The sequence below is a fragment of the Hibiscus syriacus genome, unplaced genomic scaffold (assembly GCF_006381635.1).
Source record: "Hibiscus syriacus cultivar Baekdansim isolate YM2019G1 unplaced genomic scaffold, ASM638163v2 tig00110270_pilon, whole genome shotgun sequence".
NCBI classification, from domain to species: domain Eukaryota; kingdom Viridiplantae; phylum Streptophyta; class Magnoliopsida; order Malvales; family Malvaceae; genus Hibiscus; species Hibiscus syriacus.
The window spans coordinates 1,034,314-1,052,348 of record NW_024062656.1 but is presented as its reverse complement, the minus strand read 5'-3'; the positions used below and the strand labels follow the sequence as shown (position 1 = coordinate 1,052,348).

The following is an 18,035-nucleotide window of genomic DNA, read 5'->3' as shown; positions in this document are numbered from 1 at the left end:
ATGAAAGATAAATAACGTCAGCTCCAATAAAAATTTCTAAACTCAATAATAATAATAATAATAATAATAATAATATAACTAACATAATAATCATGACAATTTGACGATCAATTTTATCACAACATAATATGATATATATATATATAATATGATTGCGAATAACTATAAATAAATCATTTTAAAGATATTCCAGATCAGAAGTTAAATTAATAAAAAAAATGAACATTCATCAATTAATAAGATAACAATAAATCTAATCATAAAAGAAAAGAAAAAACTTATGAAATCAAAACTAAATTTATATGAAACAATATAAAAACATCTATCTTTTCTAATAAAAAATTAGAAAAGTTACTGATTAAATAAAAAGTCCTATGTCTTCAAAACAAATCTATGTTATAAAAATAGAGATTTATAGTGAGCAAATTATTTTTCAGAAATGATAAGATATATCATTGAGAAAATACAAAAAAGAAAAAGAAAATAATGGATCAAATAAAGGAGGGATGAAAAAAGTAGGGAAAAAAATGAAAGAATGAGAAAGTATAAAAAGAAAGAAGGTGAAATATGGAGGAGGTTGACGATCAGATCGTCATCGATTATAATCCATTAAAATTATTGTTTAAAAATTAGTGAGAGAGAGAAAAAAAACAAATATTTATAAAATTTATATGTTAAACATTGATATAGCCCTAGATTTTTATACGTTGAAAATGGAACGTAATTAGATTTTACATGATAAATAAGTATTTAAAGTATATATTTTCTTCATTTTAGTATTTAAATTAGTTTGACTGTATTTAAATATTTTTTTGTCAATATAACTACTTAAAATATTCTTTAATTAATGTCACGTATCAATTTTTTAAAATTTAGATTAAAACTTAAACACTTTAAGTGTCTATTTCGACCAAAGAATACTTTATGCACCTATTTTGATTAGAAACAACTCATTCGAAATAAAAATTCTTTAAGTAATTATTTTGTAATATAAGTCTTTATTTGGATACTGTTTCGAGGAATAATAGTTGTAGATGCCGGTATAACGAGATTTTAAGTTTAGATGGATCTAACTTTGGATATTTGCAGTTAATAATTAAGTTGATTTTGCGTTGATGATCAGCTAGGACTAGCTTTTAATCATTCCACTCCAATTATATTCAATAACTACCAACTAATTAGGTTTCCGAAAGTGATTTCATGGGTCCAAAAGGAAAAATAATATCAATAAAAAGCCATTGCTAATTATGAGGACAGATTACTTCATCTTCTAAATCACCCATATGTATGCAAGTGTATGGCTAAAATTTGGACCCAACGGTCTCACTGTTACAGGGATTGGAAGAACAATTGGAAAAGAAAATATGTTAGTGTTAATCAAGAAACTATTTATTATGTTAATTAAGGATTTAAATGATGGTGTTATTTTTCTATAAATCTTGAGTTCGAACAACTTCGTTTGTAGGGTGTATGTGCTTTGTTAATATGTTAAGAAAGTTCTGAATAAATATTACCTTATAATCATTCTAAATTATCGATAAAATTAAATAATGGTTGCTTAAATTCATTTTGTCGTCGTCCTATTAAATTTGCCTATGAGTTAGAATATTCATGAGATCGATACTTGAATTGGTTGAGTGAACTCATCAGGCGATTTTAGTGTTAAACGAAATAAATAAAAATTACCTTAAAATCATCTCAAATTAATAAAAAAGAATTAGTTCTATATAAGATTTTTAAATTTATTGACTTTTGATTAGTATATATGTAAAAAAAATTAAAATCGAAATAATTTAATCCGATCACATCTGAGAATAATTCATTAGGGGAAAAATAAATGGAGGTGGCAGAATAACCCATTAGGCCCTTTTATAGGCTATAAGGCATCTTACGGAAAGTTGAATCGAGGAAGGGCTTTTTAGTGCCTTTTAGGAACAGAAAACCTATTTCTTGTAAGCCCATTAAACCCACTTCCAATCTGATTGCAGACTTAACAACTATGACGATGTTTATTATTATTGCTCTGCACTATATTATATATAGTTTTGGTGAGATATGCAGGAATGTTTTTGAAGTTGAAATTAGCTGCCCAATGAAGGGCTCCAATTTGTATGTCTACATCTCTAATGATATATAGTTTCACCGTTGAGATTTGTATGAGACAAGACAAGAATATTAATGATGATCATGATGTGGTCAAGACTAGATACTAAATCAAAATTTTTGCTTAAATTCAAGTTTTTTTTTCAATCAAGATAACATCATAAAAATTAATTTCTTAAATGAAACTAACATAAATTATGTTTTTAGATAACATACATTTGTTGAATGAACTAATTATATAGGATAAAGACGTGTCTAATCAATAAATGATAGAGACGTCATTGGAGAATGAGAAAGGTTTGATAAAGTGATTACTAATGTATAATTAACGATTTTAATCCATACATGAAAGTCATTTTGTTGTGACTTCAAAATGGCAATTTATATGGATTGCATAGGTTGACTCATACATTATGAGAACTCATATTTATATCTTAAAAACAACAAGCCGAATCGATCAATCAAAGAAGGAAAAAATGTTCATCGATACAATTTCATCATTCCCGACACCATAAGAAAGAGGGAATGTCTAAGACTCGTCATCATCATTATCACCTAGACCGCAAAAACCTTCATCATCGATGTAGTATTTATCTTATTTTTTACACCTATCTCGAGCTTAGGAAAGGGTTATTATTGATGTTATGTAAATGCTATAACAGAGTGCAAGCTTACACTGTCAAACAAGTAATAAAGTGGTAACAAAATTGTTGCAGATGTTGAATCCCACGGAAAGCAAAACTAATTACATTAGAGTTCAAGTGTAAAGAAGAGTTGAAGTTGGTGATTAACAAACATAAAGTGAGAAGAGGAATATCAATATTATAGAAGCAGGGGAATGCTATGGCAAACAATGGAGCAATCAGACCGATGAACCTAAGATGATATCTTATTTGGCTGCTAGCAAGATGATCATGTTGTAGCACTGTACTTCATGAGTTATGCAATGATTAATTTGCAACCTATTATTTTTCTAGCTCTCATTAAAAATTCATAGGTTCTTATTTAACAAAACATCACATAGGCCTCCTATATCTCTATAAGAATTTGTTTACTCTTGTATAGTGATGGATCCATGTAGGCCTGGGGGCACTGCCCCCAAATTTATTTTACCATTAAAAAATAGGGATAATTACCAATTTAGACCTTGAAATTTTGATTTAGCCCCCATTTTCTATTGTTAATTATACTTTGCCCCTGGCCTAAAATCCTAGCTCTATCCCTACTCTCGTAAACACCTATGATGGGGCAAAGCTAGCATGCAAACTTAATTATTTTTATCTCTAAAAATAATTAAAACGCATACCATAAGATGTTATTATCTCTAATAAAACATCATATATAAACACGACTCATAAAACATAGTTTGAAAACAAAAAACATCATCCAAGCATTTATATCACGAAAGCAATAAAACAACAAAATTAAACATTCAACGTCACAATAATGTTTTCATTTTCTCAAGTTCAAATCACGAAAGCATAGTTGAACCCCGATCGACCACCGCTGCTACACAGTTGCTCCAATATTGATGTTGCACTCCCCGAAGAATGGACTAAGCTGCCATTGTGGTGGAGAAATAGGAGATGAAGAAATTCGATGATTAAATGTTGAAGAAATCACACCTATTTATAGGTTGAGGAAGTGGACCCTCAACAAATGATTTTCTTCCACAATTCAGGTGATTCTAAAGCCTTGACAGCTACCCTCTTCCAGTTGTACCTTCCATAAGGTTCTCCATTCTTCACATGATAAGTCACTGAATACTACAAAAACGCTCAACAATCTGGCACAACATCATAGTACAACATCACCTGCAGCTTCAATCAATGTCCTAGCATCAATGTACCCAATTCCAGCATAAAAACATAAAATTGAACCAACATTCACCAACTTAGCCCCATGATCAAAATGATATAAAAAATGTAAAAATGATCCTAAAATGCTCCTAATAATGCTAGAGTTCAAGCTCAACCTAAGTAAAAAGATTTCTAAATGATAACTTTTTTGGAGAGTTATCACATCCCCATACCTAAATGTTTGATTGTCCTCAAAGTAACTACATGCGTGAAACTACAACTAAAAACAATACCATAGGAAAAAAAATCAGGAAACCATTCAGATTTTCTTTCATTTCATTTTTCAGCCTCAGAGAAATGTTGTAGCAGTGCTAATTATGATCTTAAATCAAGGAATGCAATTTCAACTTGGCAGATTCAAAATGCATAAAGTGCAATAGTGTGTTGGGTAAGTGTATCCAATCAATACTTAGTTAAGTTAAAAAAATGTTCCTACTCAATTAATTATTTTCAATGCTACAACTTATTCCAACTTATTCCTATTTTTTTTCTTTCTTCTTTTTCTTTTCTTTTTTTGACAAAAATACTACATCATCTAATAAAGATATAAGATTTAAAGTTCAAAATTTTTCTAACATCTATAAGTATTGAGAACGTACATCTAAAGTGTTTTTCTATGAACTCTAATTCTACCAAGTCTCTGTAGCATTCGTATACCATTTTACAACATAAAGGTTTTTATCATCGGGCATCATTAAAAATTTCCTAAAAGAAACTAACTTCATTGATTCCTTAATACTCATCCTATAGCATTACTAATGCATTTCCTATATGCGAAAACAAATCATGCAAACAAAACAAAACATGCAATCCTAACACAACACATAAACAGAATATAAAATCAATAATCTAAATAACACACCCCCAAACCTAAGGGATGCATTATCCTCAATGCATGCTAAAAAAAGTTCAATGAGATAGGGAGAACAAAACTCCCCTAAACTGGCTTGTGTAGACTCTTCCTTGGGTTGGTAATGTTGGGGCGTACTCGCTTGACAGTGACTTTAACTTTTGAAGAACCCTTCCTCTTTTGGCTCATTGACGTTGTCGTGGCCTTGCCCACAGCAGTATCAGGAATGGGAGTAGTAGTTGTTGTACCAGCAACCTTCAATTTTGACATAGGGGTTTTTACTTTGGGCTCCTCCATTGCTTCCTCTCTGCCAACAAGATTAACGGATGAATCCTTGGGCAGATTGGTTTCAGCGGGCGTGTCAAGTTCTGTAACTACACTGCGGATTATCTTAGCAGCATCGAGCTCTTGCTGTTCTGTGCTACAGCATCTTTCATCACCACATCAACATTCAAGTGCAACAGTTCGTGAGCAGCTTCAACTTCTTTGTTTGGCTTATCTTGGTGGTTGATATCCTCATCGTCAACATTCTCCTCATTGACGCGTCTTCAGAGTCGGTAACAAAGACATCTATAGATGTCATCGAATCATCCACGATTTCTTCATCTTCATCATCCTTCTCTTCGAAAACACTATTTTTTTCCCTCTTCCTCCATTGTTGCATCCTTGTTATCAGCATTTTCTTTTTGTTCCTTCTCAGAACTCGCAAAGCTTCATGCAGCATTTGACATTACTGGTGGAGCTAAGTCATGTAGCACCAGCATTGGAAAGGCAGGGAAGGGAACATCTATCTTCTTGAGCTACTTGCTGATAATTTACTGGATAGCTTTGTCACGGTCATTGGCATATTGTCAGTACTGCACTTGAGTATTGTGCGTTTGTGATTGTTTTTGCAGCACGAGACTCAGCATGGACATGATGTTATCTTGCTTTGCTGCCATCGATGCCATGTCATCTTGTAATTCTAAGTTTCTAACATAACAGGGTTTGTTGGTGGTATTATTTCAATGTCAGCATCCGCAACGGGATCAACATCGTCCTGTTGCTCGGAGTCTGGCCCCTTTATCGAACCTAGTGTAATCAGAGTTTGATTAGCATATACCTTATCAGAAAACAATGTTGGCACTTGTGCTTGTTGGCATAGACCTTATCAGAAGAACAAATATCCATTAGTTTTCTGAGCACATGCAAAAAGTTTAGTCGAGATGATTTTTCCAGCATCTATATGTCGTCCAGCCAAGATTGAATGCAAAAATAAGATTATATCTTTAGTAATTGAAGAGTAATGCATGGTAGGCATCAAATGGGTTCGGATAAAAGTAAACCATACATGTGTTGGTTTGTTGAGATGCAACCGCTTCATGGTATACACCACTGTGGTCGATATATCCCAGGAATGAGTTTATTGGCCAATGAACCATCTTCTCGCGAACAAAAACCATTGGCTTCTTTTCTTCAGTTAGATTATCGTAAAACTCCCATACTAGCTCTTGAGCAATGTCTCCTAGATGCTTGAAAAAATTTCTCCCAGCAGAGTAGCAATGATGTCCGTGATATAATCCACTTGTTCTAAATCTTCGATTAAGGAAAGATTGAATCCTTGATCGAAACATAAATCCCTATTAGAAAATTCCTTCTCATACCATCGCTTCTGTTTGGGCTCCAAAAACCTCATCGGATTGTCGGTGGAGAACATCATCTGCAACGATTCTCTCGGCGGTGGTGTAGGTGGCCGGTGAGAACCCTTGGTTGCACTTTCTTTTTCGGTGTCATTGAAGTAATTTGGAAGAGTGAAGAGAAATAAAAAGGAAGATAAAGGGAAAATAAAAGTAAAAGCTTTATTTTCAATGTCATTTTAAATTGAATTTCGAAATTTTAAACAGTCTAATATCATCTCAAAACTATGAATCTAAATTTAAATTGATAAACATAATGAAGATATTCATACCAATACAATTTTTTTGTGATAATCAAAGTGTCATCTTCCTTACAATAGATCAAATATTTTATGAGATGACAAACTATATTGATATTCAATATCATTATGTATGTTATTATTGCTCATGCTAACATTGTTATGAGTAAAATTAACTCTTATTACAATCTTCCAGATATGATGACACTTTTTACAACCAAGTTTAAGCATTGTTTTGTCCTTTTTTTTAAAATAAAATAATAACACTTTGACTTGGTTGTTGTTAAATGTTAAAAAATATCTCTTTAAGAGGTCTTATGGAAGTATGTTATCACGGTGAACTTGTTCATTGAGGTGAAGAATTGTAATTTTTTATTGATTTTTGGTATTTCATCGAATTTAGATTTTTTTTTTAACTTTTTACACTTTCAAAATTTGTGTCAAAATGAAGATTGTTAGAGTTTGACCGGGATTTGATGTGATACAAATTAATGAAGATATAAAATTAAGAGATAACCGAAGAAGATAGAAAATCTAATTTGATTAGAAGTAGAATGTTTATTTTATTTTATGTTGATTAATGATAAAAAAAATATTTTAAATAGATTTTACTGACAAGTTTCCTTTGAAATAAAGTAATTATCCCTATAAATAGATACCATAGATTATTAGTTAAAATTCAAATTGTTTTTTCCAAATTCTCTTATATTCTCCTACTTTTAATATAAGTGAAAAATCTATTTGGTTTTTCGGAATCTTTTTAGTGAAAGAGTTTTTTTTTAATTAACTTTGATGTTATTTATTTTACGATTATTTTATATTATTCACTATTATCATTATTACATTTTAAAAGTTACTTTAAATTAATAAAAAAATTAATTTAAAATGTAAAATTCAACCCTAATTTTTTTGTTTATCCTTAAAACTTATTGACAGTATATATTTCGTAAAATAAGCTTTTAAGTCATATTTTCATCATAAATTTTAGAAATATTTTGTTAGTAATTTATTGGGTAAACTACATTTTTAGTACCTAAACTATTACTTTTGCCTCGTTTTGGTACTTAATTTTCATTTGTTTAAAAGTCATATCTAATGTTTACTCTTTGTTTAGTTTTGGGACCTCATCATTAAAAACTTAGCAGTCATTGAATTTTTTTTTTAATTTAATTACTTAAATTTCAAATTACTCCTAATTTAATACTCTAAATTTCAATTTAATTTTTTATTTTAATTATATATTAATAAAATAAAAAATAGAGAGCTGAATAGTTACATTGAAATTTTTTAAACTTCAGTGACCAAAATAAGAGTGAGAAGATAGTTAAATGATAAATTATGTAATTTACCCATAAGAAAAGGCCACGTGCAATAATTATACTAAGCTTTTTAACGATGAGCTACTAAAACAAAATAAAAAAGTAAATGTTAAGTATGATTCTAAAATAAATGAATGTTAGATACCAAAATAAGATAAAAGTAACATTTTAGATACTAAACGTGTAGTTTACCCTAATTTATTTATAAAAATAAAAAATAAAAAATAATTATGTACGTGATTATATTGATGTTTGCGAGTCCTAAAGAAACTTAGGTTGTGTTTGTTTTTGCAGAGGTAAAAGGTATGCAGTCTGTGGATCACATCTATAGTCATCTGTAGCAGAAGATGTAGACCAAAAGTCTGCAGTATGCAAGAAGAAGACTGTTTGTTTTTTAACATCTGCAAACTGTTAAAATAAATTGAAATATAAATAAACTGATTTTTTAAACTTAAAAGAGTTTTGCAATACTGAGATTTAAATAATTTTAGTTTTACAATACTGAAATTTAAATAATTCATACAACTACAATAATAAATTTTTTAGAAAAACAAACACCACCTTATTAATTCTATTATAAGTCTCACATAATCACATGTATTATTAGTTTTATAAGTTTTATAGAATAAAATTTATAAATGATCATTAAATTATATGATTTTTTTAAACATTAAATTATCTAAAGTTATATAATAATATTAAATTTTGAATTTTATTATCATATGGCAGCAACATTAATTATCATTAAACTATTATTAATCAATGAATCATACACCTCTCTTTTTTAAACATTAATTATCATTAAACTATTATTAAATATGCAATTATGTAATACTTTTAATTTTTTTAAATATATATTCATAATTATTTTTATAATTATATGATATTTTTAAAAAATGTTTTTTAATTTATCAAATTACTTTATGATTATTTTTTATTTAATTGTGATTATATTTTAAAATTTTAATAACATAATTTATAATTTTTTATATTTTAAAATCTTAATTATTAAACAATGAAATCATTTTTATTAAGCAATGTGGTTTAAATACTTACATATAAAAAGTTTAAATATAATTTAAAAATAAAAAATCCAAAAAAAATATTATATTTAAACTTAAATCAAAATAATTAAAATAAATATAAAATTTTAATAATATATAAAATAATTTATATGATATAAAATTAAATATCTATAATATAATATTAAAAAATTAATATTTAATTTATTTAAAAATTAATATTAAAATTAATATCTATAATATAATATTAAAAAATTAATATTAAATTTATTTAAAAAATTAATATTAAAATTAATATCTATAATATAATATTAAAAAAATTAATATTTAATTTATTTTAAAAAATTAATATTAAAATTAATATCTATAATATAAAATTAAATATAAAACCTCTTTGAAAATGTTAGAAGACGTCTACAGACATAAGGTCACGTCTGCGCCGCGCAGACCACACGCAGACATTAGAAGAACTTCTGTCTTCTAAAAAATAAACAGCCTGCGAAGCCCAATGTCTGCGCGTGGTCTGTGCGACACAGACATAAGAAGTTTGAAGAGGTAGAACAGTGAAAACAAACACCACCTTACATATTTTTCCATACAAGTAAAAGTCCCTAAATAAAGCTGTTGGTTCATCATAGGGGAGTTTAAAAAGTTGAAGAGCTCATGAGCAGCTCGAACTAGACTCGGTCAAAACTCAGTAAACGTTTAACTCGAGTTGGCTAGACTCGAACTTGACTCGAGACCTTAACAAGCTGAGCCGAGCAAAATCTAACTCGATTAGATAAGTTCACGAGCAGCTCGTCAAATTTTTAAAATATATTTTTAGTAATTACTTCAAAACTATTTCATTCAAACAATAAATCTAAATAATAATTATTAATTTTTTTAATAAATAATAAAAATAATAAGTTAACTAATCCTATTATCTTTAATAAATAATAAAATATTATTAATTAATAATATTATTTTAATACAAAAAAGAAGAAAAAAAACAAACCCAACCCTAATATCCTCTATAGTATTAATAAATTTTATTTTAGTTAAAAAAATAAGGTAAAATTTTTAGTGAGTTTAACGAGCAACTAGTCGAGTTGAGCAGTAAATTTTTTTAACGAGTACTAGTCGAACACAATTTTAAAGAGGCTAACGAGCAACGAGTCGAATCGAGCAGTAAAATTTTTTAACGAGCATGAGTCGAATACTGTCCAACTCGCGATCGACTCAGTCCATAAACACCCCTATTTCATCATCTTCCGTTGGTGGTCTACAATCCATCAATCATGCCATGAGAGTATGGCACCCCGAACTTGGGGATAAATTCACCACCACGTAATAACTCGCCAACCGTGTATAGCTTCACATACCGTTTACTGAAACGCTTGATACATTTCCATTTAACCCTGCCGGTTTGGTTCGAACCGGGTCCCCTATTTTCAAACTCGGCATACACCGCGGTGTGGAGACCGAAGTCTCTGTCCCACCGCACCCATCCCTTGGGGTCGATGACATCGTCAATGTAAGATTGCATGATGATGGTCCTGGAGAACTCCTTCCACGGCCGACCGAGGTATGCCTTGTTCTTGTTTTTCACCATTTTGTACGCATCCGTGCCGGAGATCGTGCAATTATGGAGAACGATGGCGGTGAGTTCACGGCGTTCGCTCCTTCCTTGTGCGGTGACGGTGCAATCTTGTCTAGACAATGGCTTCTTTATGATGATTTTGCAGTTCTGCAAAACTACGGCTGCGTCGCCGAAGATGAAGTCGACGGTTCCTCGTACGGTGCATTGCCGATAGAACTGTCGATGACTGTGTACGTATAGGGTGTTTTGGTAGCCGTCGATTTTGCAATTGTAGAAGACGGACTGATCGCTTTGGACTCGAAGTGCCACAGCTTGCCGCTTCTTGGCTCCTGCAGTGTTCCTGATTTGAATATCCTTTGCCATGAATCTTTTACCAATAACAGCTGCAAGGTTCAGTAGCTAAAACTTCATTAGTTCTAAATGATTACTTTAACCTCTATTTTTCTGAATATTTTACATCTCACATATAAATTTTTATCTAAACACGCCTATTGGATGAAACCATTAGTTGATTAAAAGTTAACTCATATTATTAGTGTGATATTTTTATATGTGTTCAATTAATAATATGACACATACCACATCAATTGAAAAGTGATAACGTGATATATCAACAATTAGATATGATGAAAATGTCATATCAATAATATGAGTTGACTTTAGTCAATTAATTATTTTCATCCAACAGGATTTGTTGTGGCTAAAATTTGAAATGTCATGCAGTAAAATGCTTCAAAAGAAAATATAGTGCAAAGCAACCATTTGTACAAATATTAGGGTACTTTTGTTATTATGCCAATAGAAAAATGTGTAGTACGTACCAACTGTTGCAGTTCTGTACGTGGAAGTTCCATCACGGTAGTTTTTACTACCGGTGATAATGGTCTTTTTCGGGCCATCTCCGATAAACATCACATTGCGCATATGCTTGTTGATGGTAAGTCGCTCATTGTAAACGCCAGCCTTAATGTAAATAACAAAAGGCACTGAACTATCCTTGGGGACCTTTTTCAATGCCGCTTTGATGGTGGTGTAATCGCCACTTTTATCCTTTGCAACGACTACATTAGGTTTGACGTCGTATGTGATGTTTTTGGCAAGGAGCTTGCGCTGAGTTGAGCTGAACCACGGCGGCAAACCGTCGGTATGCAACAATAACCGCCGTGAGAAGCCAGAAGTGTTCATTTGGTGGCTCATGTTGGGAAGGTCGAGTTTCTTAAGAGCTAAATCCAACTCATAAACCATGGCTAAAGCATTGCTACTAAGCTCCCGTGAGGTCTTCAAAAGCTCCTTTGTTTTCGCCCCACCTTCACCTCTGGTCTTCACAAATCCATCAAGGCAAGTCTCCTGGTGCGTGATGACAGCGGCGAGCCAAGTCTTGAGGTTCTCGATGTATTCATCGAATCTGTTCATCTCTAGTTTCCGCATTTGAGCGAAAGCATCGTTGAGATCGTCAATGGCGTACTGCAGCAGCACCTTGCAGTTCCAAAGAGCTTGACGAGCCCTGGGTTTGTCCTTGACCAAATCTTTCAACAGGACGGAGCGGATGATCACGTCCTCGAGCTCGGTTATGGCGGCCTTGAAACCAGTCCTTATAAGCACCTTTGTATCGGTGGTGTTGGCATTCTCCAGACTTTTCTCACACGTTTTCTCGTAATCAGTGGGTTGGCAAAGGTCTTTGATCGCCTTGGACGAACTCTGTAACTCGGAATGACCACCGACGTCGCTCTCCTCATCTTGGGTGACGCCGACCATCACCGCCACCACCAACGCCACCAGAAGAACGGAGCAGATACTGATAACTGCAACGTTGTTGTCCGCCATTTCGAAACAGTCAATGTAATTATATAAAAAGTTAACGTAATCGAAGGATTAGTACTTGCTTTTCCAACCGAGCTGCTGGGGCAATTTCTGAGGATGCCCCTTGGGCTCAGGTTCTGAATAAGATCTCCGGTAATGGAGAATTTATACTAAAAGTTTAGAGGAAGAACATGAACCATTAAGTAAATAGTTAATTTCCGTTAATCAAACTGTAAGATGGAAAGAGGTTGTGTTATGGTTTTATATTTTCCAAAAGTTATGGCGCCTATATCCTCTTCCCTTACTAAAATCGTGAGGGTTATATTTACATGCATTTTCAAGCCTTTTGCTCATGTGTCCTTTTATCAAGAAAATAAAATCTTTACAATAATTTTCTTTGTTTTTAATTTGCTTTGAAACATTTTAAATTTTATAAAATGTATTTTTAGTCCTTTTTTTTAAATTTTATAAATAAGTAAAGAAAACAATTTTAAAATCCTTAACAAATATAAATCGAATAATAAATATTTAATATGATAAGGTTGTTTAAGTCTTCTCTAAGGATGAAGTTGTAAATTGTCAAAGCTTTCTTTGGTTTTTTGTATAAGCTTTGATCAGATTTTGAGTTTATAATTGTTATGAGTAAAATACGAAAATGAAAGGTGTTCTAATAGTTTATAATTGTACAGATGCAGATTGTTGGTGGACTGGAGGTTGCTTCCTTTTTGTCAGCAGCTTTTGCGTTGAAGGTCATTGTTGTGCCCTTTGATGCTACCTTGACGAAACGAACACAATTGAACAATCAGTGAAATCAAATAATAAAAGTAATCAGATGATAGTGTAGAAAACTAAAAAAAAACTTACAAGTTTATTAAGACTTTTATTTCAACCAAAATCTTCCTTGCAAGTTCTGATATTATAGTCAGTTTACCACATTTGGCGTATGTTATTTGCACACTTTTTCTACTTGACTTTTCTATGATAAGGGATTTCATCTCATTCTATCTTTTTATTTAGTCTTCATGGTGGCAATATTGGGATTTTTACAACTTTTCAAGGTTTAGTTGTGAAGATGATTTTTTTAGGGATGTTGAGAGAGATTTTATGGTGTATTTGTACTCGTATATAATTGATTATTTGTTTCTCTCGTCCTTTGAGTTAGATAAGATCGAACCACGTTAAATCTTTTTTGTTACACATATCTTATTTTATGTTGATATCTTGTTGATCTCCATTCCTAAATTCTTTTAATAAAGTGGTATTAGAGTTATAGTTGTGAAGTTTTGAAAGAATTTATTATTGCAAATTTTATTAACGAATTTGGGGACATAAAACAACAATTTTGTTATAATGAATTTTTAATTGTAATAGAATAATTCTCAATTGGGATATTTGAATAAATATTATGGTAAGAATTGAAATTATTGGAGATATTTTTTTAAAGTGCCAGATGGTCCAAGCTAGCGTCATTTATTAACGAATGCAGACTCAGCCAAGTCAATGGAACGACCAATGCCACCAGCTTTGATTTCGCATTCACGGTGCTCGGCATTGGGATCACTATCTGTCACTATACCAGCACCAGCTTGAAGATACACTACCCATTCTCGGCGGTGCCGTCCAGCATCCTTGTATGAGTACATTGTGTCATAACGGGTTCCAGTAGTGAAAATCATGGTCCTGAGAGCCAATGCAATATCCATATCGCCGTGGAACGAAATGCCCCCGAAACCTCCACTGTAAAGGCCTCGTCTCGACACCTCTAACTCGTCAATTACCTCCATGACCTTCACCTACATCAATATCCCAATCATGATAAAAAAATGGGATTTTCTTAAAACATGTAAATGATAAGTATTGAACCTTTGGTGCTCCACTAACGGTTCCGGCCGGAAGTGCAGCACGGAGGGCGTCTCAACTAGTGAGGTAATCTTGCAGCTCACCAGTAACCTGCATCATTTAAGTTTCAAAAAGGCAAATGATCATTTATATGCACGTCCCTACAGAGTTATGATCCTTACAGTGGAGCTTATGTGCATCACATGCGAATATCGCTCCACAGTCATCAGCTTCTCCACCTCTACAGAACCATATTTGGAGACCTAAGCAGAATAAACATGGAAGTTTTAAATGAAACTACAAATTTCGTTTTTTTAGAATGAAATTCTTTCATGAACAGAAGAAATTTGGACTGAAAAGCTAGATTATAAACCTTTCCAACATCGTTGCGTGCCAAATCAACAAGCATGGTGTGTTCTGCACGTTCCTTTTCATTACTTAGCAGTTTTTTTCAGCTATGTCATCTTCAGCTGGTGTTTTTCCTCTCCTTGCCGTTCCGGCCAATGGCCTATTTACAATCTTATTCTATTCATGGCAATAACAAAACTTGAGATCTTAGAACAGCCAACTGAAGTGTTTCATGACATTAACTCAGAGAAGAAGGCTAAAACATGAAGTTTAAAAGTATACCTTCTTTATCCTGGTAAGAATTTCGGGACTTGAAGCAACTAGAATACCTCCTCTAGACTGAAATGGCATATCAAATTATAGAATTCAAGAAACATAACTGTTGAAGTAGTTCACAGATTCACAACTAGAGAATTAATGAACAAGAAACTAACTTGCAAGTAAGCCATATAAGGACTTTGATTAATAACTCTCAAAGCTCTAAATATTTCAAACTGATCGGCGTTCTCTGTTCGAAACGTGGACTTAATACAATCTGGAGAATATCCTCTGCCAGAATATGCTCTTTTGCCTTTAGTACAGCCTTTATATAATCTTCCGTTGCCATATTTGACTTCGTTAAAGAAGGGCCAAAATCATGCGTGTGCAAATCTATGGAGCCTGGAGATAGCTTTGGGCTAAGTATGAAATCAGTGTGTCATAATAAATTAGAATACATAAATTTAACCAAAACTTGTGTTACATAATGGTTTATTACAGATCATCCTGTAGTCTAGCCACCAACTTCTCGAGGTGTTTAACTCCTTCGTTATAAGCTTTTTCAACAGAGGAGTGTCGATCTAGCCTCACCCAGTGAATTACATATGCTTTCTGCAAATAAAAGGAACAGTCAATATTACTCCACCAGGATGTATATGTTTCCTGCAGAATTGATTGATAAACTAAAATGCTGAACTGTGTATTTTTGATGGAGTAAACAAATACGTTTTCCACATGATCAAATACGAGGACGTCGTTGTAGAGCCCTAGATGTATGTCTGGGAGGTTTCTGTCATCATGCGGTGCCTTCGAAAACGGAAAATTTTCTTCTCCACATAGCGAACTGTATCGTAGGAGAAATAATCAATCCACCCACCTACACATCATAGAAATTATAGTACAACGGGAGAATATTACAAGTCACACAGTTCAATACCAGAAATTTCTTTTATTTTTAGCCAAATCCAGAACTTATAGTTCATTTGTGCATGGATATGCAGGTTATGCAGGTGTTCTATACTAACCAATCATTCAATTTTGAAGCACTCAAATCTCAAGATTTTCTAAATTCAAGCATTGATCATTGGTGATGTCAAAATCTTCTGGAATACATATGGCATACACATCATATGGCCTGCTATGGCCATAAAATCTCCATGAAAAACATAAAAACCATGCATATATATATGATCATTTTTGTCATCATTGATAAATATTAACTTCAGGTATATCTCGCTATTACTGAATTTTAAGTGTGTTCTCTTCCTTTCCATGGAAACAGAGCACAATTTAGTACAAATCAAAATTCAAACCAATTGGCATTTGTAGACAGTCTCCTTTTTCAGATGTACAAATACACGCTCAAAAGTTTTATGCCAAATCTACAATCTGCAGGTGTCGTTAAACAAGAAGCAACCTATTAAATTCCCGACAAGGCGAAAACAGCTAACTAACCATGAGTCCACTTTCCTTAATTTGAGCATAGCAAATCAAAGTTATAAGCAAGAAACATCAAGTGAGATCAAAACATATTCAATAAGGATTGCTAATGAGAGATGCAAGCCATCAGCGTATTGTCATCATTTGCAAAACATATGTTATCAAGATTTGTGATAATTAAACAAGCAAAGGGCCGATTATTCACCGCAGAATGCATCAGGAAGATCATCTATAAGTAGGGGTTTCCAGCTCTCTGAGATTCTCTTTGGAATCGACATTGGATCTTCAACAACCTCCTCGGTCAAGCAACCTTCCTCATGATCCATAACCATAACCTTTTTTCCTTTTGCCACAACTTCAATTGTTGGTTGAGCCCCAACCACACTATAACGACCCTAATACAGTTGAACTCCAATGTCAAACAAAATCTTGAAAATGGATACAATTAAGCATATAGTTAAAGCTCTTACAACACTAGACACCCTTGGACCAGGCTCCACTGACTCAAAAAGAAAACTTGGAGCCTCTCTATCATCTTCTTTAACCAAACACAGGTAAGCAAGCACCGAATTCAGCTGATCGGAGAAAATGCAACGGTGAAGGGGCACTAAAATTTCGATTTTTCGCGGCCTCCACAAACTTCGTTTCATCATTAACTGAAAAAAGGGGTTTCAGTTTACTATTTCTACTAAAAGCATCTACTGAATACTTAAATCCTACTTTTTCCTGCATTTTCTCAGTCATCAAAGGGAAGGGAAATCAAATGTTTTCAAATTTCAGAACAATTCAAACTAAAGATTTTTTCTACTATTTACTAGCAATAAATGACAAAATATCATTGCATTTCAGTAAATTAATTTTAGTTTCTCGTTGCACTATCTTCAACAAAGCAGTCCACATTCATCATTGTACTTAAACCATTTATTCTCACATCCAAAAATAATCCTATAAAGAATGTCTTCAAGTGTGCCGCATTTTCCCAACGGTCAAACAGTCCAAAGAAAAAAAAGTTAAAATTTACCAAGTAATGAGCTTGAAACAGAGCTGCTGCATTTGAGTGAACTACGGGAACAAATTGAATAGGGAGAAATCCGGGTGACAGGAACTTGAGAAAGCCGGTGATTTGAAGGAACCAATCGGTGAGATAACACAAGGCTAGTACTTTGCATTGTCGTTGTTAATGTCAAGAACATCGAAGTAACGGAAACGGCCAAAAGCCGGTAACCAACCTGGATTCTTCTCTTGAAATTTTGTGAAGAATTGAAGAAGAAAGCTGAGTGGGAAACAAAGCCGTTTCCAAGGATTTATGGTCTGCGTGTAATAGAAGAATGCATGGAATTTTTATTTCCCATTTTGCTCCTTTAGAAACTTTTTTTAGTTATCTCATTTCATTTAGAGTTAATTTGGTTGGCAGAAAAAAAATATATTTGGGGAATAATTTTTTTTCGAAATTATATTCTAACGTTTGTGCTCTGATAATTTTCCATACAATATTATTTCAATCATTTTAATACATTAAGGACATTTCAATAGTTTTGCTTCTAAGGGTCTTTTTAAATTTTAACCTTCTTCTAGTTAGTGGGGCATTTCATAAATTTTTCAGCTTACAGCCTTGCAATCTGATGACATTATTAATAATTTAACTTTATAACTTTAAGGCATTTCAAGGCTTACACTATTTTATCCTATTAACACTTAAG

At 32.4% G+C, this 18,035-nt stretch overlaps 1 protein-coding gene and 1 pseudogene across 1 annotated transcript; both read right to left on the bottom strand.

Annotated features, from left to right (window-relative positions):
• Positions 1-10,310: 10,310 nt before the first annotated feature.
• Positions 10,311-12,474, bottom strand: LOC120115645 (probable pectinesterase/pectinesterase inhibitor 21). Its single transcript, XM_039136282.1, has 2 exons — positions 11,472-12,474; positions 10,311-11,033 (listed from the first exon to the last, which is right to left on the bottom strand). The coding sequence occupies exons 1-2, from the start codon at positions 12,472-12,474 to the stop codon at positions 10,333-10,335; spliced, it is 1,704 nt and encodes a 567-aa protein (XP_038992213.1). The 3' UTR covers positions 10,311-10,332.
• A 1,442-nt stretch (positions 12,475-13,916) lies between these two features.
• Positions 13,917-17,504, bottom strand: LOC120115699 (annotated as a pseudogene).
• Positions 17,505-18,035: the final 531 nt, after the last annotated feature.

Bases quoted from the DNA above. Each gene is read 5' to 3' on its own strand.
- LOC120115645 (XM_039136282.1), bottom strand. From the start codon at position 12,474: ATGGCGGACAACAACGTTGCAGTTATCAGTATCTGCTCCGTTCTTCTG. The intron at 11,034-11,471 runs GTACGTACTACA...TGAACCTTGCAG, and splicing joins GTACAGAACTGCAACAGTTG to CTGTTATTGGTAAAAGATTC.